This window comes from Sebastes fasciatus, chromosome 4, assembly GCF_043250625.1.
Source record: "Sebastes fasciatus isolate fSebFas1 chromosome 4, fSebFas1.pri, whole genome shotgun sequence".
In the NCBI taxonomy this organism is placed as follows: Eukaryota; Metazoa; Chordata; class Actinopteri; order Perciformes; family Sebastidae; genus Sebastes; species Sebastes fasciatus.
Window position 1 is genome coordinate 23675049 of NC_133798.1, and position 27873 is coordinate 23702921.

The following is a 27873-nucleotide window of genomic DNA, read 5'->3' on the forward strand; positions in this document are numbered from 1 at the left end:
GGATAAGGGATGAGCTACTTAACTTGATGTTATCATCATTGGCATTGACAGGGGAATTTGTGTATTTAGTTGTCTGACTGCACTCTTTGTGGGATGCTATAGCCTATTTATCTAACATTTTATATCTTTGGTTATTTGATGCAGATATGAGGCTTTGTATGCTTATGATGTGTTTTCTATTGCACATCGTATGGTTTTACAGTTTTCCACGGGTTTCTGGCAAGGATATGATTTGGGCTGTTTTTTATTGAAGTGGGTGCTTTTAAGTTGTGATTGAGCTGGAAACTGTTAATCTGATCTGGCAACACTGGCTGTGCCTAAGTGAAGCCTCACAGAGCTGCTAGCATGACTGCAGACTATTAGTTTTGTTGAGTATGTGAGGTAACCTTCCCATCCTCAGCACATTGAGCACTCATAAGTATTAGTAGCTTTGTTTTGCCTTTAGGTTTCATTCCATTGGGCTGGTCCACAATGACACTGTCAGTATAAAAACGGTCCCCAGTGTAAACAAACAAAAACGGTTGGGAACCTCTGACTTTAGTGAGCAGAAATGAAGAAATCCTTCTTGTTTTGGTTTGGGAAGCACAGAGACGGTTATGCTTCAGGTACCTCGCTGTCATCTCCACTGATCATTGTTCCCTATCGTCAATATATTCTCTGTGCTCTTTTACCTGATTTGATGCAGTTACATTTTTACAATGCTACATTGGTTGCAGAGAAACTCAGTCATCGATTAAACTCAAGCAAAGAGAACAACGGCCGGCAGCGCGAGTGCTCAGAAAGTGCAAAGTCAACACAGTATGAGATGATGCAAAATAATGTCATTGGTCACTGAGAAGACACCGTTGTGTGCAAGCAAAGGGACCTCTGTTATTATGCTTGAAATACCCCAAATAAATTAAAAAAACAACCTTAAAGCAGGTGGCGTCATGGCAACGGTAACAAACGAAAAATATACACTGAAAGGTGTCGACCTTAAACATCTACTGTACAGAAGAGCAAATCTTAAACATGTACAACTATACAAAAGTTGATGTGTTTGTTAACTGATGTGTAATATTAACAGAGAAAATAATGTGGAGGACCAACTTCCCCATCAGTTGGGCACTTTAGGCTCAATTCTGAGTGAGGCTTCGTACATGCTTTCTTCATCCAGAACAAAGCTGTTATCCAGTAGATACTGGGCTACCTGCAACATGAAAAATGCAAGTTTAAGGAATTTTCTTTCATTGAAATAGATTTTTACACTTTTCAAACAATACAAAACAGCTAAGCAGCCATTATTGTTCATTGTCTACATTAGTAGTTCCCAACTTTTCTAGTGTGTGACCCATCATCACCAGTATCATATGTCTATAGGTTACGACCAGGTTAACTAATGAGTCATTTTACCCCCTTTGTTTTATTTTAATAACATCTTTAGAGGCCTGAAGAAGAAAATGATCTAGCAATTCACATAGGAAACAAAAAAATTCTAATTGTCATACAATCCGTCGAGTTTAACTTGCAATACTTTAGTCAGGATGTCAGGACCACCACCAAGTGTTTACAACACAAGACAGTTAACAGGAGAAAAGCAGAAAAATATAGTCATGCTACACAAAATCATGTCTATTTTTCAGATTTTGTTTCTAATGTTTGCCAGTTCCCAGTGCTATTTAACAACATAACTATGTCAACGAGTGCTTGAGCAACATTTCAACGGCGACTCGACGACGATGGAGTTTGGCCATTTTGTAGCTTTGTTGCTTGTAGTGTGAACATAGCATAAGGACAGAGGGTGTCATATGTTCAGATTGTAAAGCTCCTTGAGGCAAATTTGTGTTATGTACAATATTTCTGTGATCAGCTCTTCAAAAGCACCTTGAGTTTCTCTGGACAGGTGTTTGTGAAACTAATTGAGCACTTGGCATCTGCATTCGTCACAAGCCAAAACAGTTTTGTTTACCTTTGGTTGCAGGTCAATCTTGTATGCTGTTTGCTGAAACTGTCTGATTTCTCTGATGATGTGAGAAATCTGAAAAACATGAGAAACACAATGTTACATTTTGAACATATGCACACAATTAAAACACACGTTTTCGCTGAGTCTCATATGCGACAGGACACCGAACATCTCACCATCCTCATCTTCGAGAAGTTGACCAAGCTGTCTTCGGTGTAGTTTGGCGTTCCCTCCTCAATGAAAGCCAAGTCTGTAAGGTACATCCCCAGATAGGGCACACAGGGAGGATCACAGCTGGTGGGATGAAAAACAAACACATCATCCACTTGTACCACACGCTTTGCTTTACTGATCCAGTACAAAACTATGTCCTTGAACTGAACTCACTTCTTCAAAGCCTCTCTCAGGTTTTTGAACCTCCCCTCTGATGAGACCAGCTTCTGCAGCTTGTCAATCAGTGCCTTTGTCTTGAAGAAAAGGTTATCAAGAGCACAATTAATGCACATTATAGGAAGGAAAAGCTTAAACAATACATAGGGAGATACATACCTGCTTGGAAACCTTGAGCCAGGTCTTCTTGAGGCGGAAGACAGAGCTGCGGTTGAGGGAGGAGGTGATCTCCAGCACAGCGTTGTAGTTGTGGAGACAGCGGCAGATGTCGGCTACGGCCACCCATTTCTCTATGACCACCACTCGAGTGACCACGTCCTCACAGCGCAGGATCTCTGTGGCAATAAGGTTGCTTATCTTGAAAGAAAGAGAGAAAACAAATACTCAATATTATTATTATTTGACAATCACTAAAAGTTAGAGAAGATGAGTCGGAACATACATCATTGAAGTGCTTCGTTGTTCTCATGATGTACGGCGTCTTCTCATTTTTGTCATTCTTCATCCAGCCTTGTCCAAAGAATTCCCTGTTGACAGATGAGCAAACAGAAAACACTGAATTGGTCCTTGTGTTCTTCTTGTTGCACAGACATGTACAGCTGAGATGTGACAGCACTCACTCATATTGGATGACCTTAAACACCAAGTGGTCCAGCAGAGTGAGCTGTTCGGCGATCTCCAACGCAGAGTGGCTCTCGAAGGGATCGACCTTCCCTTCTCCCATCTAGGAGAAACAAAACAACCCAAACATCATTAAAACTGGACCAGGCAACTCAGCACAAAGTGACAGGTAAGAGAAACACAGAACAGAAGTTAATGTGATGTTGGATGTTTACAACAAGTTGGATGAGAGGCCGACATATCTAAAGGCCTGTATGTCAAGCTTTCTTTAGACTGAGCAATGGTTCACTGATTTCTCTCTGGGTAGAGAAATGTACATACAAGTAGAGCTGGGCGATAATTCAATATGATAATTTATCGTCTTTCAATGGAATCGTGTTGTGATGAAATCATATATTGAGATTTCATGATACACAATTACGAGCACATACTAACTCAAGTTTCTCAGAAAATCTGATCAAACTCAGTTAAACTATTGTCTTAATGTGATTACTCTGTACATATATATAAGTACTGTTCATTTTGCACTTAAGTTCTTAATTAAATGAGAAAATACTCAGTACTTTTCATTTGTCAAGTCACACAGTAGTATACAAAAATAGACTTTACAATGCGGTTACTTCATTATTTATTGAACTACCAGAAAACATGCATATAGTTCGAGATATGAAATGACCTATATTGTGATAGAAGATTTTGGCCATATCGCCCAGCTCACAGACAAGAACTCAGAATTTCACCTCAACTGCGCAAATCTATTTTTCACTTAATGTGGATTACAGCTGAAACGACTTGTCGATTCGATTAGTCAAGCGATGGGAAATTAATTGACAACAATTTTAACAATTGTTAACTATTTCAGAAAAAAATGCCACAGACTTCCTGGTTCCAGCTTCTTGAATGGGAATATTTCCCATTTTTCTTTGATAGTAAACTGAATATCTTTGGATTTTGGACTCTTGGTTGGAAAAAAAACAAAGTATCTGGAGATGCACCTTTTGCTCATTTTATAGACGAAACAATCGAGATAATGAAAATAATCAGCCCTAATGTGGATGAAGTGCTCTCCTCCATCAGCCCCACATTGTGCCTCTGGTAGACCGGTATAAATATGAATATATTTGCATTATTTAGCTTTAAAACTGCTCTACACTAAATATTTACTAACAGCAGCTACTGACTCTACTCACCAGTTGTGTCACGTCTTCAAGGGTGATCTGATTGTCACCATGGTCTTCCTGAGTCAGAGTCCTGACAGACAGTAAAAGAGAAGGTCAAGCTCTGAAGCTAATCTTTTCAAATGTTGAGTTAGCATATAATAAATTGTAACGGTACACAACAGTATACCTGATGATGTTGGCTGCAGCTTTCCTCTCCTGGGTCAGCAGCTCGGGGTCATGCATCACTTCCTCCAGGAAGGAAATAGCTTTAGTCTTCAGCTCATTGTTGCTGTCAAAGTCCTGGAGAGGGGCAGACAGCACACATACATACATACATAGTATAATTAGTTTTATCACCACTTGTGATATTCTTTGCTTTTTAGATATTATTTTAAAATGTGTTATATTTTTAAGCGAATCAATTCTTGCTCAGTTTTCTTCATCTGTTATTGACGACAAAAAATGACTTTCAACAGTCAAAGAAACGGCTCCGTGCAATATACGTACATATTAACATACGTACATATAACTAGGTGGAAGATGTGCAGTTTTGAATGCAATGAAAACGGGTTTTGCTTATCACATGTTGAATATGTAAACAAAACCAGCGTTAATATTAAAGCTGTGTATTGGCAAGAATCTGGCAATACGATACATAACGTGATACAAGGGTTACGATTCAATATATTGTGAATTTAAAAATCAAATTTTAGGAAAACTGTCATAGTATAAAGAACACACCACAATATGCATAAAATCTGAGTAAAAAAAGGTTTTATGCAGTCAGAACAATGGGATCTGCATTTGCATTTATCAAAGTCCCTGTAAAATCCAACATCATATCACTACTTTGAGAGGGCCCATACACTGAGAGAGCACATCTCTTTGTAAATGATATAAAATATTGACTGAGTTAATCTTTGCATGTAAACTATTAATTAAAAATCTGTAGTGTTTTTGTAGAATCAGTACAGTATTACAAAACATAATATCACAATGTTTTATATTTTCTTACACCCCTAATTAATATGTCAGTGTTCCAGCAGGTTTTGAGCGTTGCCTACAAATGTGCCTTGAACTGTGTTGGGATGTTTTACCGGAGAGTGTTTGGACACCCAGTGCCTCAGGACATTCAGGACTCGGTTGGTCGCTGCTCGTCTGATCACAAACTCTTTGTCTCCGTTTCTCTGATCTGTTGGGAAGCCTGCAGAAAACACATCCACACATGAAGCTCTCATCACTATGATAGATACAGCTTTGGCAACGAAGAGCAACAAAGTTTGGAGAATCCATCAATCTAATATCAGTTGACCTTTGCGATTCTTGGCAGCCTGGTTATGTTAACCTGTAACTGAAACTGTAGTGTAGCCCTAATGGGATAGTGAATAGGTGTGTGTACCAGTGCTGGCGAGGGACATCCGCCTATATTTCTCCTTGGTAGGCGTGCCCTCGTTGGCTCCAGCTGTGGCAATAGCAAAGGCGGAGGCAGCAGACAGGGCACTGCGGTTGTTATCCATCTCTCGACACGAGGACATCACCATGCCATTGTTGTAGGAAAACAGGGAGAACTCTACAGGGGAGCACAGATAAAGAGACAATAACCCTCTGGAAACTGGCAGGAGATTGATTTTGATGGTGGTCAGTTTGAGGAGAGACATAACACATTATAAATGACTCAAAATTTACTGTTGGTAAAACATTATTTATATAACTGAATCTGAATTGACTGCAGAATGACCTGCTTCTTGTTACACAAGCGTCCACCAGGGGGCACTGCAGGCCAACACAACAGTTTCCCTCCAGACTTTCCTTTACAAGAGGCTTTGATATTCAAGATGGTTGCAGCTAAATATAGCCACCAAATATCAGCATAACAGAGGAATCAACAGATTCTCTGCAGTCTGCTATGTTTAAATCCTGGGAACATACACCAGCCCTACACCATGTGAGACACTCTCTGCTTCACAATTTACTTCTTTACTTCACACAATAGATTCCTTTAAAATCTATTGTGTGATTTTGTCATGAGATTTCGAAGGTACAGAGATAATCTTGGCTCCAGTTAAACAGCCTCATTAGTGGGGGCGGGAGGGAAAACACGCTCTTGATGTAGTTGCTATGACACAAGTTTTCCCTAACACCTACTGAAGCCAAGCATTGGCTTTCTCCACATGATCATAACCATCGACCAATTTAGGTCTTATATGAATCAGGCTTCACAGTGCAGGTTTTTGTTTTTGCAAAAGAAATTAATATAGCAGCAAAAAACTATTTGCTATGTAATGATATAGAGGAGTAATGTCTACCTGAGCAGAGAATGAAGTCGCTCTCCCTCTGCGTGAGTTATCAGAGCTTTTCTGTGCTTTGTTGACATAGCCGGGCCGGCAAATCGTGCGTTTTAGTGCATGTGAGCGTGCCCTACTGGCTAGCTAATGGCCATCGCTCTGCACTGCACTCATACTGTGGTTAAGCTGTTTACACATGATCCGCGGTAAAATAGCTCTGCGCTGGCTTTGCCATTGTTTTCCTATGGGGAGAGCGGTGCTGTCCAACTAGGCGAAAGCGCTACCCTTGCCGTGGCGCACCGCTCGATATTGCCACCGAGCGCTGCGCTATTTTAACTCAAAAGCTCAAAGTTAAAATTATTTTAACTTTGACCTTGTTGCCGCTTTCACCAATGAGGTGCAACAGCTGCAACCGTTGTTGTTGCCTAGGAACGGTGAATGACGTTCCTTGCGCTCTTTTTGGGGAGATATTTTATCTGCTGCCTCTGTAAGTCTCTGCGCCCTACCTCGCGGTGAGTGAACGGCAAATCTCTTATCATGTGAAGACAGCTGATAACGCCGACCTGACCGAAGGCGTTGTCGCGGAAGCATAGCACCCACCCTGCGGTTCCCCCTCAGGTTAACACTGTTAGCTCTGTCAGCACTGTTGCCGTTGTTTGCACTACACGTGCTGTTAGCACCGTTAACTGCTAGCCGCCGCTCAGCCGTCGCCATGTGGAAGCAATAGATATGCTCTGAATTTCGAATTTAGCTCCTTTAACAAATTGACCATTGCAAAGTGAGAGCTTTAATTGTCATATAAAACAATGAATCCATACACTACAGACAGTAAAGTGTGTCCTTTTTCCAAACCTAAGAATATTTTCAGCGACAAGCTTTGTCTTTATGTCTGTTACTCGTTGGCTGGTGCATTGGATTGGTGGCATGTTAGTGTAGAGAGTTGTAATTATGTCACTGCTCATGTTTAGGACACAATGTACCTGATGCGTTTTTGCCTTTGACGTTTTTCGGGGTGGTTGGTGACTTGATGGGAGAGGATTCTGGGTCCCCTTCATCACTCTGGTTTTGATCATTGTCATCTTCTTCTCGTACGGAGAGATCTGTATCATAAACACAGATCAATAAAAAACATCATTCCTGCAAATCAAAATTGGAATAATTTGCTGATGATTAGCTCTTGCTGACTTACCTTGTTTGCTCGCTGGAGTGTCCTCCACCTTATCCTTCTTGTCTTCTCCCTCATCTGGGATTTTGCTCGAGACAGGGCTGGACACATACAGCTTGTTGATGTCCAAGGTGGTCTTGCTGAATGGGGACATGGACGAGTACATGCTTGCATAGCCATTTGAGGAGCAGCTGAGGGCAGCCAGGTCAAGAGCTTTGCCCCCAGTGATGATGGGGATGTTGAGGGAGAGCTTGCGCCGGCGGTTTGGGGATGAATTCTTGGCGATGGCGAGAGGAGGCGGGGAGGAGAACTTCCTGCTGGCCCTGGGGGAGCTGGGAGGCTCTCCATACAGGAGTTTACTGTTCTGACTGCTGGCAAAGAATAACTCCAGGGACCTGCATCGAGGGAGGATATATGCATTTGAATTTAGGACATAATATTTTTCTTTGATATTTGTCTCTATGTTTTAATAGCTTAGCTAAATACACAACACCTCCTAAATAGTTTATGCAAACCGAGTCAGCCCAGCAACCCGAGGTTTCTGTGCAGCCGTGTCTCGTCGTTTTAGAGCAGGATACAAGCTGCAGTGTTGCAGAAAAACCTCTCCCACTCTCTGCCACCCTCCTGGCGACCTCACGGGTTCCCATAAATAGCACAGCGAGTGATAGTGCGCATGGCCGCTGCTGACACAAGCAACCAAGTGTAGGTGTCTCACAGTGACATGAGAAGCGCCACGGGAGAGCATGCTGCAGGGGCGTGGGCATGGGGAGCTCCCCGTGATCTGAACCCCACAGTGGGGCCCTCGCTCTATAGGCCTGCAGAGCGGCGAGTTAGCCCCCACTGCAACACGCCGTCAATATTTCACACTATGGATCTTTTGCAGACAAGGAGAGGAGGGGAGGGTGGGGTCCTGCAGCACCGAGGTCGGTTGCCATAGAGCGACAGAGCCCAGTTGAGACACTCCCAGGCAGGCAGAAGAGACTGAACCCAATTACTGCCTTCGACCACTGAACACACACATGAATACACACACAAACACACACACAGTGATACTGAAGCATCCGAGAGCCCGTCTTCCTCTACTGCTCCTTCTGCTGCTTCTCTGTGCTAACATTAACCAACAAAACAAACTCCCCAAATGCACGCACAAAGCTTCGAAGAGCACTGGACTAAACCGCTCCAGTGTTACATACAGAATGTAGACACTAATACTGTCACATGTAACACACATTACAAATATCCAGACTCACATTTCCCCCTCCTCACATCCATCCTACATTTAAATTCTTTGGACTTGCTGGAAACAAATTAGATAGGACGTGGCCATCTATCTATCACACAACAAACAACTAATTTCACACATGGTCATCAATCATGTGGCCATTTCAAAATGTATTATTCACATGGAGGTTAATGTCAATCAGTAATATTTCCAAGTTACTGATTTATTCTTGTTTTACACTGTTTGTAAGAGCTGCTGTAGAGCATGTTTTGCCTTTGTGTTTGAAGTGAGATTCCTCAAGGGAATCTAACCTTCTTATATGTAAAAACTAACACAAATTCATAACTTCTGGCTATAAAAACAGAATTAAACGAGTTATTTCACTGCGGTTAAAGGATAACTTTGGTCGTTTTCAACTGTTTTTGTGTCTAAGTGACCAATGGGGACATCGATCTCTGAAACTGGTCCAGTGTTGAGGGAGAACGCTGCAGCTGCCAGCCGCTAAACAAGCTGTAATGTAATCATTTGGGGCAACCTGGTACTCTCAGTTTACATCCACTAAAAGTGCTCGTTTTTGCCACTGACAGGCTCAGATTGTTATTATAAGAGTCTGACAATGTTATAGGAAGGACCCTACAGAGATATGAAATGTTTTTCTTACCTTTCACTTTCCATTCAGTCATTGTGTCATGTGACTCTTTGCCGGAAGAGAGAACGGCGGAAACGTGAGTGAGAGTTGGAGAGAGGAGTGCCAGGGGACACCGGTGTTGTCAGAGTTTGTTGTGTTGGAGCACAGAAAGCGTAGCTTAGTGTTAGCTAAAATATTTTCTATGTCATGGCTGAATATTTCGATGATTTCAATTGCAATGTGGATGCAACGCGACATTTCAGAAAAAGACACACAATAACAAATGGACCAGATCAAGCGAAAGGTAAGAAAAACGTAGGGTCCTCTCCATAAAGTTGTCAGACACTTATAATAATAGTCTGAGCCTGTCAGTGGCAAAAACAAGCACTTTTAGTGGATGTAAACTGACGGTACCAGGTTGCCCCAAAGGATTACATTGCAGCTTGTTTTGCGGCTGGCTGCTGCGGCGTTCTCCATCAATACTGGACCAGTTTCACATTTTTGTCCCTGTAAGTCCCTTGACACAAAATCATGGGTAACTAGCGCCCAGTTTGAAAAATACTGAAGTTATCCTCTAAACCTGCAAGCTCCTTGGCTCCTGCACATGCCTTGCATTAATGAGAGGATGACAAAGCTTCAATCTCATCTTTACACAACATGGTAAAGTCTTGAAGGATGCCAAACAAAACAAATAAAATGTGTTTGTCTATTGTTACCGCCGTCAACAACCTTACATCACTCAAATCCGTCCACATGTGACGTGACTCACCGAGCAGGGATGGCACTGATGGGCTTCTTGTAGATGGTGATGAGTTTGTCTAGCACCACGTCAGCGGTGGTGAACACGCGGTAGGAGTGCAGGAAGGTGTTGAGGAAGTCGATGGAGAGGAAACGGAGGTCGGTCAGCCTCTCCAGCAGGCGCTCGACGCTGGCGTAGCGGATCTGCAGCACCTTGCAGGAGTTCATCATCTTACTGAAGCGGATGTCCACATCGTCGCAGTACAGACTTGAATCTGACCTGCTCAGAAAATTAAAAGGAGGAGTGAAATTTTATATACATTCCAGGAAAAGGCTGCAAAATATGTTTGTTTGTTTTTTTGCTTATAAAAATAAGGCTTACTTGATCATCTGTGGCACTGTGACTTTGGAGTTGTCTTCGAAGGCGTTCATCATCAGCCCATTGCAGCGGATGTTGTCTATGCACTGTGGGACAGATGCAGTAGGAGTAAACGGAGAGGACAGAGGAAATGTTAGTTAGTTGTAACGTGCAGGCTTTCCGCCGACATCCTCGGCTTCTCGCCTGACTGCTGGAGACTGTGATGTGTGTTGACGTGCCTGGCTGATGTCACTGGTCCACGCAGACTTCTCCTGCCTGGAGGACGCCACCAGGATGACTGTGAATGACTGGGTGTCTTTCGGCTCCACGACAATCTTGAAGTCCAGGTGCTCCATGTCCTGGCCGCTCTTGTCTGATTTGGCTTTGAGGCGAACACAAAGACATTACTAGATGTCACTTTCTCTATAAATTCATGCACATTAACAGTAAAGACATAAAAAGGCATACATTTCAAGTGTTTATATTGTATTACTTTAACAAGAAACTACGAAAAAAAGAAGAATTTGGCTAAAAATAGGGGAATCATTTGACATTTATTTAGTCTGTATTACTTTCTAGTGGCTTTACTGCCTACTTTTCGAGCACTTTGTCAATTGTTCCAAATGTGAATTATAAAATATTAATAATTCTAAATAACACTGTAGTAATAATACATTATATACATTAGCACACATGGTACATATGATGCATATCTCTGTTGGCTGCTATATGAATAAAACACTCACACTCATCATCTGTCCCCTCAGGGTCCTCCAGAAGAGTGCAGTCTATCAGCGAGACTACTCCATTCTGGAAACAACATACAATATACATTTAGTTTCATCACTTCAGCCTCTTTGACATTGCAGCTACCATACATTTATAACATTTATACTACAGTTGAACCTTCACGTTCAAGGTTCATCAACTGACTGCTATATTGTGAATTTTAGAATTATAAAATATCTTTATATTATCTAGTTTTTGAAATATCCTCCAAAGTGAAAATACAGATGTGATTGTGAAAAAGGCCTAGCAGCATCCTTACTGCCTATATAAATTAAAAATATATATATATATATTGACAAAGTTTTTATACCTTTTGTATTCAAAGTGTTTTAACTTTTTAATTTATTTTCTGGTTTTTTATCCATTGTCAAAGGGAGAAGAATCAAATGCAAGGTATGATTGACTGAAATTATTTGCAAAACACACTGAACAAGTCTTCAAAAAGACACATACGATTATTAATGACCCCACTCATTTCCGGTCAACCTGGTCTCACTCCCAACTCGTCAAATACCGCCAATTGGGCAGCGCTCCGCGGTATCGGGAACTGACGCACAGAGGCACCATTTAGCAACAGTATTTGATGAACCGAGCTTTCAACTAACTCCAATGTAAACCGACTCGCGGCATTATTCGACAGTCGGAGCAAGTGACGTAGTATTAATAGTGTTTGTGTCCCGTGTGAAACTAAAAGTAATGTTGACTTATTTTGTCACATTAGTTGTTAGTAACGTGACTCGTCAGTATCGTCAGTCCTGTGAGTCACGTGAGTCATTAGTCAGTGAAGTTAACGTCAACCACGACTGTTTCCTAACCCTAACTAAGTGGTTGTGTTGCCTAAACCTAACTTACTGTAAAAACGGAAGTTTATTTTGAAAGGACATTATGCATGTAACAAGCGTGTATTGACACGTCATCCTTGGTCCGTCCAAAAGTAACGCAAGAGGGGTACCTCGTGCGGCGGTATTCGACGAGTTGGGAGTAAGAATGTGTTGTTCCTGTGAATCCCTTGTGTGTGTGAGGGCAATTTCAATCTAGTGTGGAAATGGCGGACCCCGCCACCAACAATTAAAGCTACAGAGATAATAATGATCACCCTGTATCACAAACAGTGTTTTGATTTCATGAAAATATTACGGATTATAATTCTAAAGTGGCTCTGATCAATATTTTTACGATAAATGACAATGACAATGTCGTATATCCACTGCCTCCTAGTGGCCTAAAAAAGCAGTTATTGTAGGTTAAAAATGTTGAAACACCTCACAAGTCAGCCGATTAGACTGTATAGCTCTAGCGGTCATTGCCACTGATAAATGCCACGACATCGCTAACCCTGCAGCTTTCGTCTCCTGTCAGTTAATCCGTTCAATTTAGCTCAGAGATTCAGTTTTTTTTTGCAGTGCCCGTATAGGATTGTGATGTTTGAAATAAGGAGCAGCTCCACTGCTAGCTCAGCAGCACTACAGGCCCACCTTCACCTTGGTGAGATGAAGCTTCCCCCCAGAACCCCTGGTGCAGATGATTAAATGCTTGGAGAAGAGAAAGCACTGCCTCTCCCCCTCCTTCTTCAGAGACAGAGAGCCCAGTCGCCCACGGGTGATCTTGCCCTTCTCGGTCATCGGCACCTGGATGAGAGACCCTGTATGTGGGAATAAAAGAGTGTGTGCAAATAGAAGGAGGAAGGAGGAAGAGAGAGGGAGAAAGACCATATATAAGTGCAAAAGAGGAAGAGGAGCGGGCAGTGGAGAAACTGAATAACAGAGAGAGACAATATCAAATTGCTTGTCTTGCCTTCTTCTACATATGAATACATGTAGAGTCACACTAAGGATTAAATAATCTACCATTTGTGTTTTCCCTCTCCTCATCCACCAAGGCCTGTTGGGGACGTGTGACATTTACAGTCCCAGATTCATCATCAGTTTGCCTCTGAACAGTCTAATTACACTTGGAAATTAAAGACTCTCCTCACGAGGAGGAGCACACGTTCCCCAGAGAGAGAGAGAGAGAGAGAGAGAGAGAGAGAGAGAGAGAGAGAGAGAGAGAGAGAGCGAGAGAGAGAGAGAGAGAGAGAGAGAGAGACATGGGTCTTTTTATGGGTATTTCCCCTTAATGCAGAGCTGAAGCTGTGAGATCAGGCTGTCAGACAGGTGAGGAGGGACAGGAACCCCCCACACCCCCTTCTGCCATGATTCTGCTTTTCTGTGGAAATGGAGATTTCTTTGCTTGGATCTGAACTGCAGCACTTGAAGGCAGGCGTTACCTTGTCTTACAAATGTCTGGCTGGTGTCAAGGAGAATCTCGCAGCCCTCTACGATCATGCGCTCTATTGCCAGATTTTTCCTGATGTTCTCCGTCTCGCTCACTTCGTCGTGCATGATTCTGGGGAAAAAGGACATTTAAAATCTCAATTAAGCAAGAAACACAAGAAATCCTACTGTAAATGTTCATTTTATGACTTTACCATGTTTTTTTTATAGTTTCAGTGTGATTGACTCAGTAAAATCTCAAAAAAAAATGTCCACTGACTGTTCATATGCCAAATTTCTGAAATGAAATAAATAATATATAATAAAATAAAGAAAGTTACCTGGGACACCTTCAGTTATGCGTGCATTTACAGCAATAGGCGAGTGCATGTCATAATTTATGTGTTGAGTCTCTCATGGCACATGTCCACAGGGGCGTTTTTTATCGAGAGGGATCGCCTCGCTTCCCCAGCATTGGACGCTTGATGGGCTGCCACTAGACACTAGGCACCTGATTGGACGAACGCTTCCCCTTGTTGGCTGCTGCTCCCAGCTTTCAAACCGGAACAAACACGGTGGCTCGTTTGGAAACTTTTTTCTCATGTATCACGAAAAAAGTTCACCGAAATAAGCCATGCAGTTGCTGAATCTGTCTTTATTTTAGATCGACAACAGTTAGTTTAAAAGTTTCTCTGGAGTTTCCAGAGGCGGCGAGTCGCATCGGACGCCTGTGATTTGCATAAAGTAGCCTAGACTTCAACTTTATGTGGCCAAGGTGACGCCCCATCTCTCCAATCATGCTGCCACACTACCAGAATGCACTGCACGGCTGCTTACATAGACGATGAATGGGAAGTGTGGAGAGAATGGAGGCTGTGGACATGTACCATCAGGCTACATACTGCAGATACTACTCAGGGTTAAAAAAGTACTACAATATCTGCATGTTTTTTACAGGTAAAAAACTAATAATTCACTCTATGTTTCTATATACAGCTAATATTCAACTTAAAATGTTTTCTGTTTTCTGTTATACTGCCATTATTACAGTAAACAGGATAACCAGCTTCATCATACTGGTAGTTTGTTTAATGAGATTAGATTTACTAGATTTATGTAAATGTATATAAATGCAGGGCATTTTTTGGTGAAATAACTTTATTGTGTCTGAAACCAAACCTTTATGTCGTGTAAAGTGATGTCACTCTTGAGAAACCATGCGAGTCTTGTCTTCAACTTTATTATATGAAAGTACCTGGAAAGCTCCTCCAGCTTAGATTTGGCGTAGTCCAGACTAGTTCTCTCTACATGTTCGTGGGGTGTGTGGGCCAGAAGTTCGTGGAGCGTAAGAATGTAGCGGGGAATCTACAGAGACAAAATGGACATCAACAGGGGAGTCAGACTCAAATATAAACACTTGCATGCATGCAGAAATGTAGCAACAACAACAACACAAAGATGCACACACAGGAATATACACGTGCCAAACGTGCACGTACACTAATGAGAAGTAGATCAGTGGAGAGCACAATCTACACTCATCAGCAAAATTTATTATCAACACAGCACAGCCTGCAGTAGGCCCCAGCAGAGTGGACTGTCGGCAAACTGCGTGTCTCGCCAGAAAGGAGCTGTTATTAAAGACTGAGCTCCAAAAACACAACCGCCTTTTTTATAGACATGAAAAACACTACAGGGATATTCTGAGCAAAAGCAAACAAATGCCTGCTGTTCCTGTTCACGATCAGCGATGCTACAATATGGGACATCGCTCAGAGAGACAATGAGCGCTCAGGAAGGAGGCGGGTCTATGAAGCCAAGTCCTGACTGAGCCACGACGGCCAGAATGGAGGCCAGAACACATGACGGAAAATATTGCTTTGGTTAAAGAATCGGCGGTGGAGCTCGACGGTGAAGGAAATCACTCTGATTGGCTGTTGAATCAGCGCACGAGAAGAGAAACGGATGTGAGGAAAGCAAGCCAACGAGTAAAAAACTCTTTTCATTTGTCGTCTTCATGTCGTCTGATCATTCCAACACACGGATATTTGCACAAGGACATGGCCATCTGGAATGAAGCTAAGTGGGGAGGGAGAGTGGTCTAAAAATGGTCGGCAAACGGTGCTTTGTTTCATGTACGTATCAAAACAACGGCTTGTATATCCGCAGTCCTCGGTCTTCCAATTTCCCTTTTTGAATGACGAATACAGACTACAGCCGCCTGCTGGTGTGGAGAGTTATTTCCTCTAATGCAGGCGCAGAACATACGTGCAAACTGGTCTTCGGCTGTCGTCTTTGCAGTGTGTTCAAATGCAACTTGTTGGCCAAGACACAGGCGATGTGAGGCGACGCAACAGTCGGCTTTCATCGCCGCAAGTTCTTTGATGTCAGCTTGGTGTGTCTGGGCCTTAAGATGTGTCCCATTTTAGGATATTCGCCGGGTAAGACAAGTTTACAGCAGATCATAACTTAATGTACTGTATAAATTCAATGTTTACAAGCATTAAAATACCATTAGTATGGGTTGCAAATTGGACTAAAATATTTTTTTAGTTAAAAGTGACAAGATGCATTAGAAGACAGGAGGATAAAGTATATGTGTTCGTGTCGTGGTCCACCGCATCACCCTGTCGGGGTTTATTTCACAACAATGACCCGCTAGCTGTACATTATCCCGCTTATTACAAGGCCTCCAGAGTCCGATATCAGAACTGCACCCATAGCAACGGTCTGTTATACATAGCAATGGTCTGCTATAAAGAAATAACAGACTGTAGAACGCAGTGAAATGAAAAAGCTGTGTAATAAATCTAGTGACCACATACATTACAGGTACACTATATAAAGAATATTCTAAGAATTGAACTTGTAGACGAATAAGACCTGTCATTCATTTTGGGAGCGATAGCAGATTCCAGTTATAAGTTTTGCATTTTGCCTTCACAGACGGTGCCTTTTAAAAGACATCCAGCTTTGAATAACCAGAAAACAAAGCGGCCAACTGCTTTACCGACAGCTACAACTGGGTTTCATTGGCATAGCTATAGCCAGCTAGTACTAAGATGGTGAATTATACGGCCCAAAGGTAACATTTCTATATGGAGAGGAGAACTTGGCCCAGAATGGCTGCGAGAGCTCAGAATTAACGACAAAATCTGGCTCCAGGCTGCAGCTTCGCAGCAAACAAATGGCTCTGGCTTTATTTCTTGTGTATATCAGCGAGACAAATGAGCTCACCTGGAACATGGGGTAGGTGAGGAAGGTCTCCAGAGTCCTCTCCTCGCAGTCGGGCTTGGCCTCGTACTGCTTCAGCAGCTTGTCAAAGTCTCGGTTCTGCTTGCAGTGAGCCAGGATCTGCAGGCTGTACTGGTGGTTCCTCACAAACTCCTGGTAGATGTTCAGCATTGGCAGCAGGATGTCAAACAGGTCGGCTAGAGAGAGAGATCAATACCAAGATACTGTAGCAATGACAATAACAATACTGAAGGCTTCTTCTAATCATAGTTCACACTCTGAACGTGCTTCACAATGATGATCACATTATGAAAATGAAACGTTTCTTACCCAGCACTAATGTTGGCCAGCTCGCTATTCTGGCTTTTAGACCCTGGTAAAATATCTGATGTAGAAACATGATAGTTTCACTGGAAAAAAAAGAAAGAAAAAATGATTATCTTCTCAAACAAATACAGAGTTTGTGTTCATAATGATGCCAACATCCAGTGACGTTGTGGTAAAGGAAAGCCCTGACACCGGCAGGTAGTGTGTACGAGAGCATGGGTGTGCAGGTTTTGAGCATGAACGTGCTTGGATGAGTGTGTGGGTGGATTTTGAATAGACCAATGAGGGTGCATGCGGATTGCTGTCTTCATTGTACTGTCTGTGTGTCCGGCAAAGAGTTATCTGAAGGGACACAAAACTCAAATCTGGAGCCTTGAACCTAAAATAAGAGAATCCTAGTCGGTCTAGATGATACAATAGACAGCATACAGCTTCCTGACATCTTGTGTAATGTCAGTGAGAAATTTATATTGAGGTTGAAATAGAGTACACGTCACTAAGTCTTATAACCTTTAAAGGTGCTGAATGCGAGCTCGGGAGCATTTCCAGTGCCTCTGCACAACACATTGTCACTCCCAACTCGTCAAATACCGCCACTTGGTCAGTGCCCCTCGGCATCGGAGACCGACGCACGAGGCACCCCTCTAGCGTTACTTTTGGACGGACCAGGGACAGCGTGTCAATATGCGCTCGTTACATGCATAATGCCCTTTCAAAATAAACTCCCGTTTACACAGGAAGTTAGGTTTAGACAACAACAGGTCAAACCTTGGTTGACATCTCCCGGCCAGCCGTGCGTGCCTTTTTATTTCAAGTTTTTGCATGTGAGCGTGCCCCACTGGTTAGCTCACAGCTGCTGCTCTGCACTGCTCCCATACGCCGGTTACAGCTGATAACGCTGTCCCTACTGACATTGCCATTGCGGAAGTACCCACCCTCCAAGGTTTGGTTGACATTAACTTCACTGACAGGAAGTTATGTTTAGGCAACACAACCACTCATTTAGGTTTAGGAAATGGTCGTGGTTGACGTTAACTTCACTGACGTAAGACTCATGTGACTACTGAGTGACTAACGTCTCTAGCGATCACGGGACTCACGGGACTACATGACAAAATAAGTCACCAGTTACTTTTAGTTTCACACGGGACACAAACACTGGTCTCCTGGGTGCAGCTGTAACAGCCGTATGAGCACAGTGCAGAGTGGCAGCTGTGAGGTAGCCAGTGGGGCACACATGCTCACATGCACGGAAATACACTAAAAGGCAAGCACGGCCAGCCCGACTATATCAACAAAGTGAGGAGAAGCTCGGACTACAACACACTCAGAGGGAGAGTGACTTCATTCTCTGCTCAGGTAGACATTACTCCTCTATATCTTTGCATAGCAAATAGTTGTTTGCTGCTATATCAATGCTCTTGATATCATATAGAGAACCATTAAATGTTGATTTTTTTACTGTAAGAGAAGACATGCAAGTAACGCATTGTATGTATCCTTGCGGTAATATGTATTGAATGCAATTCCTTCCTCATAAAACATTTGCGAAGCTGATTTGATAAGTATTTTTCAATCTGCATATTTCACATCCATTTTGCTAGCCAGCAGTCTTCCTCTTTTCTTGCCTTTTGATGGCGCATGGTTACGTTTCTTGACCAATTACTGCCACCAATCGGTGATCAGGGGAATTGCGCATGTGCACGAGATATAAACAAATCTAGTTTTCTGCTCCATAGCGCTACTAGTGTTAAAAAATACTCCACAGGGTACCTTTTAAGATGGTAACATTTTGTAAGGCAATAATGTAAGACCTCTGTGGGACAAGAGGATCCAACCTGTTGAGGAATATGCTGCTGACATCATCGTGGGTGATGGGCGGTTTCTTGGAGCTGGCTGCCATGCGCAGCGGCCTCAGGAAGTTGTTCACCAGGATGTGAAGCTGCTGGACGTACTCGGCCTCCGAGTCCAACATGCTGAACACCACCTGGTTCCTCTTCCTCATGCTCTCCGCATGTGGCGAGCGGATGTAATCCTGGATGATTGTCTTCCACTTCCTCCTGCAGATCCAGCCTCGCAGGAAGCTTTGGACCTGAGGTTTTAAAGGGTGTAGTCAGTTTCCATGCAGCATCTTAAGATACTCTAAAAATTTAACGACAGATTTAAATCTTTACTTTTTTGATTTTCTTGATTTCTGAATCGTCATCGGTTGGGGTGGCTGCAGGGCTGTTGTGAATCTTCTCGTTGTCTTTGAGCAGCCCGGAGATCTGCCACAGGAAAGAGCAATCATTCCCACTCACACACTTCTCACTTACTGTACCAGCATGTAAACAAAGCGACTGAGTCAACAGGACAGGACCTGTGAGCACTGTCAACACTGAGACATTAGCCTGACTAAACTAGCTGTGTTCACTTGGCTGGTACCTCTGCTTCAATATTTATTTACATTGGTCATTTAAATGCAACATGTACCAAACTGTCCTGCATGTTTACGAGAGGTAAACAGGCTGCTGACCAAAAAAAAAAAAAAAAAACGACTGGAGCTCCCGTGAACTGTTTGAAGCTAAGTGTCTCCATTTACTTTGTAGACGAGACGAGAGAGTTAATTGTCATTGCATTTCATAGAAGAGATGCAATATAAAGCCGTGTTCATGCATATTCAGCACATAATTTGATTTCAAGCATCACATTTGCACATTAAAGTAAAATGACTATTTGATCTGAAGAATACAGCCGGGGACGCAGCCCTATTGGAGGCATTGTTTCTGAGAGGAGATGCAAAGTGGAGCGTGGTTGGCCCCGAACACGTCTCTCTCTCTGTGACGGAGCAGTGTTTCCATTTCTGTCCTCTCGCACTACTTTATACACATATGAGACAAACATAACAATAATGAACAGCATAATCCATCATTTCCCCACTGGTTCAGCTGGTATTTGTTGTGCTGGCAGGACGAGGAGAGAGGACGGGACGCAGACACATTTTGAATAGGAACGAGTGTGCGATTCAAGAAGAAGTGGTAATATAGTATTATTGTGCCAGTTCAGGACGTCTATTTACGGCAGGTCTGACTGATATTGTGTGTGGCTGCCACACATTTGTCTATAGATGGAAAATCCTGTTGGTTATTATGGTTTTGTCAGAGAGGACAACATCCTGAATATTTTAACAGTAAAACGTCCACCATCAGACGTCTAAAATAGCTCAGACAGATACTCCTGAGTAGGGCTACTATCTGTATCTGTTTATCTTACAATTACATGTGTATTTGGATCTAAAACAAGGGCCACAATGCATGATTTTTCTTCATATTTTTCTATATAATGGGGAGATAATAAAGTTGATCTGAAGCATCTCTGATAAAACAGCTATTGATAAAAATCTGAAAGTCTTTCTCGGCCCATTAGCCTGCATGTTTGAGAGAGTCCCTATCTTCAGCTCAAGTCGCTCAAGGCAAGGTGTCAGGCTTCAATATCGGACCATGAGATAAAAATGTAACCATCAGTCAAGCTTCATCCTGATCTGCTCAATAAATCTGATGAAGACTGATGAGAAGTAATTGAGGATGAACCTCAATGATGTGTGTTTTTAGCCTGTAGCCTACTTGTTTACATTTGGGCAAATCTTCACGAGAAAAAGCACCTGATTTGACTGTTATCAGGCCATTAAATGAGCGTTATCGGTCACTATAAGCACCATACGTGTGGGTAATTAGGGGCCTACTGCGCCTACTATGTTGTAAAAGTGAAAGCGAACATGTAAGACTGAATGAAACGAAATGTTTTGAACACAAACAAAAAGGCTTCTTTAGGTTTAGGAAACAAAAACAGTTTAAAATAACAGTTTCAAAAGTGAAACAAACACGTCGTTGGTTTCACACGGGATGCAAACCCCGGTCTTCTAGGTGAAATCCCCGTATTTTGTTTCCCATCCATCGTCCCGACCTCCACCCCATATGGAGTTTCATGCTGTCTATACTAGGGCGCCCGGCTTTCGCTTCTTCTCCTGTCATAATTACTGTGGTCGCTAGAGGTTGCTGCTGTGTTCTTTTTTCCCTTCTTTCAGTGATCTACCATGTGAATAGAAGATAAAACCTAATATAAGGTATAGTAGGCCCCTATTGATCCACATCTATGGAGCCTTTTAACAACCGATGACGCCTATTTAATGGCCTTACGTGAGTTTGTCTATTAGCAGTTCCTGTTCATACTGTACAGACAACAATCACCTGGATTACTTTGATAATGAAGAAAAATTATGACAATGAGCCAAGATCTGAAGTTATGAGGAGCGCCTTTTTATGATCGGAGATCCTGACACCCCTGTAAAGAGTGATTTCAGCTGATTGTAGCAAGGTGTGTTTAGAGGTATGACTCTGAGAAGAAGGACAGGGGGATTGAATATTACTGCAAAATTGTACGCTGTTCGTATCTGTTCAAATCCGAATAATGTATTTGTATTTGTTTACGACCCTCCTCCTCAGCGTAAAGGCATCACAGTGAGTATTACCTCTGACTTAAGCCTTTCAATCTCTATTTCCCCATCTTCTATCTGTTGTCGAAGTTGCTTAGCAACTGTTTTCTCCGTCTCCACAATCTGAAGCAGATGAAGATACTTCTGCATGAGAGTCTCATGCTCGTTGGCCAAGTTTCTGTAACTGTAACACACACACACACACACACACACACACACACACACACACACACACACGCACACACGGTTGCAGCTTGAGTAATGAATTTCACATCAGTGTGTGTGTGTAGTTTCATCTCACATCAAAGCAATCAGGTTTTTCTTGTGAACAAAGCATTTTTCTGTCATTCCTCATATTTTAACCCCGCTTATGAAACCATGGCAACATCCCCTACAGACCGAGCAGTCAGAGATAACTTACCCTCCACTGACTAATTCAACGTCTAATTGCCGTGTCTGCACATTTCACTGATGTGTGCCTTTACCTGGCGTGTGATATTGCCGCAACCCATTCATCGCAGTCCTTTACATCTTCTGTGCGTAACTCCAGCGCCTTTTGGTTTTCATGGGTGAAGCTGACGGTGAAATAGTACTGAAACAAACAAGAGGGGGAGGGGGAGGAAACAACAGGACTATCATTAACCTGACATGTTTTATGTTCTACACAGAAAGGAGCATTCATTATTGCATACCTTCTAGATAAATCTATTATATAGCGGCTTAACTGAAGCTTCTCCACCGCTTCTGTGTCTGTGTTTGTTCCACTGCCTCGCTGCCGCCGACATCAAGCGGGTGATTTAAAACCACACAGGGCCTGGGGAAGCCACATCTTCCTCGCCCACCAGTGCAATTGATGGAGCACAGTGAGGGAAGCCTCCCCCAGCTCGGTTCCTGGGATGTCTCTGGTTCCCAGGAGGAAATGCCATAAGACATGGAGGATGGAGCCACGGCCAATTACATAACTGAGCGATATCTGTTTCCTAGCAACTGAAGCTCAACTGAAAATAAGGTCTAAATTAGGCCTATTATTATTATTATTATTATTATTATTATTATTATCAGCATTTTAATTATTCTATTTATTAAGTAATTTACTAAGGTTTCATAGATTAAGCATGGGTCACTAATAGGGTCAAATTTGGGGTATTCAAATTGTAAAACATCTATATTATTTCCTCATATAAGGAGCCATTCTGCTTATTTTACATTTGCTAATAAATACTGTAACATTTTGCTGATAATAATTAAAGCTGCAGTGCGTAGAATTGGATCAAATATAATTAAAAAAAAGTTAATTTTATAAAACACTATATCCTGACAGTAGTGCATTTGAAAAAAATCATGTGCCTCTGTGTCCTCTGGTGCTCCTAATGCTATCTGCAAGATTTCACAGACAAAAAAACAACAACCAATCAGAGCCGAGCTGGAGCCTGCCGTCTCTGAGCAGCTGTCAATCACTCGCACACTCTGATCAAACGGTCAAACTATGCAGCGCTGATTAAATATGAATTAATATTATGTTACTGTAATACCTGTTTCTCACCTCAAATGTTTTCAGAAACATCTTGTAGTGTACTGTTTAGCTGTAAAATGAGAAAGTGTGCTGGTGGGCGGTGCTTGGTATTTCCTCAACAGATCTCAACATGTCTGCCGGGTCACAAACTTTCTCATTTTACAGCTAAACAGTACACTACAAGATGTTTCTGAAAACATTTGAGGCAAGAAATAGGCATCAGCGATGCCTAGTTTGACCGTTTGATCGGAGTTTGCGAGTGATTGACAGCTGCCTCCGTTGAATGAACAGCCAATAGGAACTTTCTCTCTCTCTGAAATGACCTGTGATTGGCTAAAGTCTCACAGGCTAGATGTTTTAAAGCCTGGAAACAGAGCTATGAGGAGGTGCAGAAGTCTAGTTTTCTCTCAGAGCACTTGAATTACAATATGCTGAAAGGTTATTATGGGATTTTTGCCCAATGATGCCAAAAACGTTCTGCCTACTGAAGCTTTAAAAACATTTTTTAAACAAAACATTTTTTATAGGACTCAACACTTCTGCTATCACTGGTTAAATGACACAACGATGTAATTATTTGTTTAAGTTTAAAAATAGCAAACATTGCTTTTACAACAAATATACTGATGTTTGCAAAGTGTGGACGTTTGGGTAAGTTAAAAACAAGAAAGTGTCCAAGCGGCTGCTAAAAATAGCTTATATCTTACAAATAGTGAAAATAATTTTCTCATAGGAAAGAATAATACATCCCTTTCATTTATAAATGCAATTTTCCTTTAATTACCTCCCGCACGGAGGTTATGTTTTTGGTTTGGTTTATCTGTTTGTCAGCATTTATTACGGATTATGGAAAAGCTACTGACCTGATTTTCATGAAACTTAGCTGAAGGGTGAAGCATGGGCCAAGGAAGAACCCATTACATTTTGGAGCAGATCCGAATCCTACACAAATTATTTTTCACTTTTGTTAACATTGCTTTCTGGATGTTCTTAAATGTAGTTCTTGGGTTTGTTTTTTCTCAGTTTTCTTTTCTTTTACTACTATTTATGCTTGCTTAGTTTTTGAGTATATACAGGTAGATATTTTTTGTGTTATGTATTATGTGTTCTTTGTTTTTTTGTTTGTTTTATTTTGCTTTTAATGCCATTTTTTAAATTTGTTGAAATAGGGGAGGACTTTATATCCAAATAATTGTGCAAATAAATAAATCTAAACTAGAAAGTGAGCCATGATAAAACGATACCACAACTCCCATAAGTGAAATGTCATCTTTCCTGTTGGACTGTTCCAGGCGTGCTGAGGGAGACCAGACTCTAATCTTTGGCCTGCAGATGTTCAACAGGCGCCTATCAACCTGCGACTGATCATTATTCATGGTTGACTGCTCTTCCATCTTCACATTCATTAGGTATTCATCCTACCGTCAAAGAAAAATCTATTTCTGGCAGAGAGGCATGCATGTTGTTGTAGTTTTCCCTCATGATCTCTGTGAGAGCGCAGTGAGTGTCTGGTGTGAGGCGATGTTAAGCACACTGTCTGCTTCCTGCTTTATGTTTACGGCTGAGTCATGCACCTTTTAAAAATCATTACTGATCTTAACAGAGATATATGAGATTGATACGGCATTGATCATATGCTGTAGATCCTTGGGTAGTATTTGCTCTTAAATCTATGATCTTTTTGTTATGGGGGCAACACTCACTTGTCAGTCTTGCTGTGCTGTGGATAAATAATTAACTAGACATAATTCTTTTGTCTTGTATAATTGATTCTGATTGACAAACAGCTGAGTTTTATTGCAGCAATAGTGTAAAAGGACTTTCCTGAATCACATAATGAGATCTATACAGTAGTTTATGCCCTGGAGATCTATACGTGTTGCATCCACTTTCATTCTAATGAGGGGCTTTAGTTTGGATGTCAGCCTTCTCCACACCAACACAATCATACTTAGTCAGATCTTTTGATTTACAGTGCACCAAATCAACCACCTCTTGCTCCCGTAGCTTCTTGCATTATTTGTCGAAGTGTGAGCGAGCTGTGTTTTCTATAAATGGACGCTGACCCCTCCGAAGTACTGCAAGGAACACATTTAGCCCAGATAGCGCTCACATTAATAGGAGATGCGACACACACTATTTCTCTCCTCTCTCTCTCTCTCCATTACCCCGCCTCTTCCAACTGCATCATTCTTTAGGATGCAAATAAGGGTTGCCATAGAAACCTCGGGCTCAAACGCATTATCATTTTCACACTAACTGCATTTGAGGATAAATATAATGTAGGGATTATGGTGGATTGCTAAAACGTTTGCACAGAATCCAGGTGGGGATGGGAGATAGAGAGGTGATATCTTCTTTACTCTTATTTATCCTTGTAAAAGGATGTTTGTTTGTTTACAATGAGAGGCAACTCTTCAATCACATTCATTGTTTGTGCTCCTCTCGGCTGCTTTCACTCTCTGCAAACAGGATTCACAGAACACAAAGCGTCTCTCGATTGATCATAAATCCAGTCCATCTATTGATCAGGCTTTTCTCAGCGTGTTCACATTCACATTTATGAGGAAACCGCACTGCTGATGAAAATAAAAAACAACCCCAAATCCTTTCATGTTTTTTTTTTTTTTTGTGTGGCATTAAAGCAAACTGTGAGAGCAGCAACATTAGCCAGTGTGTTGCATTCTGCTTTGTCAGCACAAAGGCAGCTGTTCACAGGAAGAGCCTCATGGACTCACTTTGGACTGCAGCCCTGCCGACAGAGTCAGGCACAGAGCCTGGAGAGAGGAGAGCCCAGTGGCAGCGAAGCATTATGTTCCTCCACTTGTTTATACAACAACAACAATGTCAACAACCTTTCTGCAGCTCACGTTTTGCTGAGTTAAGAAGCATGCCAGAGGAGATCTTTTAAGATGGAATGGATAAATCAATCCTGCTACATGTTAAAACACCGTAACAATGTGTGATAGTCTTCATTAAAGATACCACTAATAAGAAGCAGTAAAACAATTTCTATCTATAATGCAAAATCAAAAAAAGTCCAGACTTCATTCAGGTCATCTAGATCAGAGCTGACTGATCACTGGCACCCTGCTGTGTCTTCAGCTGTAATTCCATCATTTCACCACAAGATGGAAACCTTGAGGCAACAACTTTTTTTTTTTTTTTTTTGCATGTTTTATTGGAGGGAGCATTAGGTATATCACTCTCCGCCCTAAAACGTCAAAAAAAAAAAGATGATGACTGAGAGTCGAAAGCAAAATATGTGACCAAAACCAGGGTTGCAAAATGCATCACCCTGATAAGAAAAAAACATCCATTTGCATTTTCATGCACCACTGAAAACTCTCCCAGCACCAATAAAACAACAAAAAAGGATCAAGCTCCTCAAGCTTTGCTGCAACCTAAAGCAAAAAAAAACAAAAAACACTGCATAGCCCATTGCCAGGGCTGCTGTAATATCATTAGGTGTTAATATTGTTACCTCATCATTAATGCCATGCATGGATTACATAACGTGCAATACAGCAATCTGGAACCTCGTGCTATTATTCTGCTGCGCATGGATTTGAGGTCATCATGCGATTGGATGAAAATACGCATAAGAAACTAGAGACTAAAATAGTTCACATGCAGGCGTTTTGCAGGAAAATGTTTAACACGAAGCCTGAAAAACAATAAAGCAGAGAGAGAGGGTGCAGAGAGAGGCTGTGTGTGTGTGTGTGTGTGTGTGTGTGTGTGCTCTCCATACCTGCTTTTCCAAGCCCTCCTTGGCTGACTGTGAAGGTTTTGGTGAAGGCGCCCTGTCGCATATGCATCCCTCCAACAGGTATAATCCCGAGGGTCGAGAGCTGGACTCGTTCTCGAAATAAAAGAGCATATTCTGTAACAAAGCGAACCACTTTGTGTGCCATTTCGTGTTGTCTGAGCTCTTCTTGCTCAAGCAGCTTCGCCTCGTACCATCCTTTTTCGCCAAAAGCCCCAGGTAGGTGACATGACCATCATTAAGTCGTATTCCCTTCTGCATTTTGAGGAGGAGACGAGGAGACTTCTTCTTCTTCTTCAGCTTTTTTGCGCACTGTCGTTTTTTACATCCTTCTGAAGAAAAAATCAAAATCAAAGAAAGACAAGACTTGTCTGCAGCAGCAGCAGCAGCAGGCTCGTCCACTGCATTCACCGTTGCGTTGGCATTTAAGTCAAAGAAGAAGAGGAAGGAAACGAGCAGCACAAGTCCAGCATCCTTAAAATCTTTTGTCATATACTCCCAACGCTTTAGAGGTCCACATTATCCGATAAAAAAGACAGAAAGGTGGGGAAAAAAAGAGTCTAAACAACGCAAGATGAGAGGGAAAAGGGGGGGTTCTGGGTTCGTCCCTTTTCTCTCACATGAAATCTCCAGAAAGCAGTAGAGGCTTGGTGCTTGGTGTTGGTGCTGAGCTAGGCAGAGCTGGGTGAAGTCACATGACGCATTGCTTGGGAAGGCAGATTTCAGGACCTTGGACAGGGACGTTTTCAACAAGATGTTTCACTTTCAAGCATCTCCAGTATCAAGTATAGCTACACTGTAAACACTTGCTCTTAATTTACAGCAGGATTTCAACAGTATTAACCTGCTATTGCTAAAAACAGTGATTTACTGTTAATACAAAAGCTCATAGACTGTTTTTTAACTAATGCATTCTTAAAAAACATCACTTTACTGCTGATCAACTGTCTAAAGTATCATCAGTAACAGTTTCATGTAGTATTTTTTTAATTCTGGGACCTGATCTGCA

At 42.0% G+C, this 27873-nt stretch overlaps 1 protein-coding gene and 1 long non-coding RNA gene across 4 annotated transcripts in view; one reads left to right on the forward strand and one right to left on the reverse strand.

Moving 5' to 3' along the window:
• On the reverse strand, window positions 1-27564 carry LOC141766277 (ras-specific guanine nucleotide-releasing factor 1). 2 transcript variants are annotated; one of them, XM_074632968.1, is made up of 27 exons: window positions 26850-27564; window positions 22071-22177; window positions 21622-21769; window positions 19289-19381; window positions 18953-19206; window positions 17118-17197; window positions 16791-16984; window positions 14809-14918; window positions 13568-13686; window positions 12777-12943; window positions 11259-11322; window positions 10752-10894; window positions 10537-10619; window positions 10186-10434; window positions 7591-7961; window positions 7382-7501; window positions 5516-5686; window positions 5214-5320; window positions 4304-4416; window positions 4147-4207; window positions 2956-3059; window positions 2778-2862; window positions 2495-2692; window positions 2333-2412; window positions 2122-2239; window positions 1949-2017; window positions 1-1189 (listed from the first exon to the last, which is right to left on the reverse strand). In XM_074632968.1, exons 1-27 carry the CDS (start codon window positions 27354-27356, stop codon window positions 1097-1099), a joined length of 4008 nt encoding a protein of 1335 aa, XP_074489069.1. In that variant the 5' UTR covers window positions 27357-27564; the 3' UTR covers window positions 1-1096. The 2 variants fall into 2 exon arrangements, with proteins under 2 accessions (XP_074489069.1, XP_074489070.1); XM_074632969.1 differs by having other exon boundaries at window positions 12783-12943; window positions 26850-27563.
• Window positions 2929-27873, forward strand: part of LOC141766278 (uncharacterized) — a 33038-nt gene continuing 8093 nt past the window's right edge. For both annotated transcript variants that reach the window (XR_012593607.1, XR_012593608.1), the window contains exons 1-2: window positions 2929-3125; window positions 24391-24507. This is a non-coding gene — a long non-coding RNA (uncharacterized LOC141766278). The remainder of the gene's footprint in view (window positions 3126-24390; window positions 24508-27873) is intronic.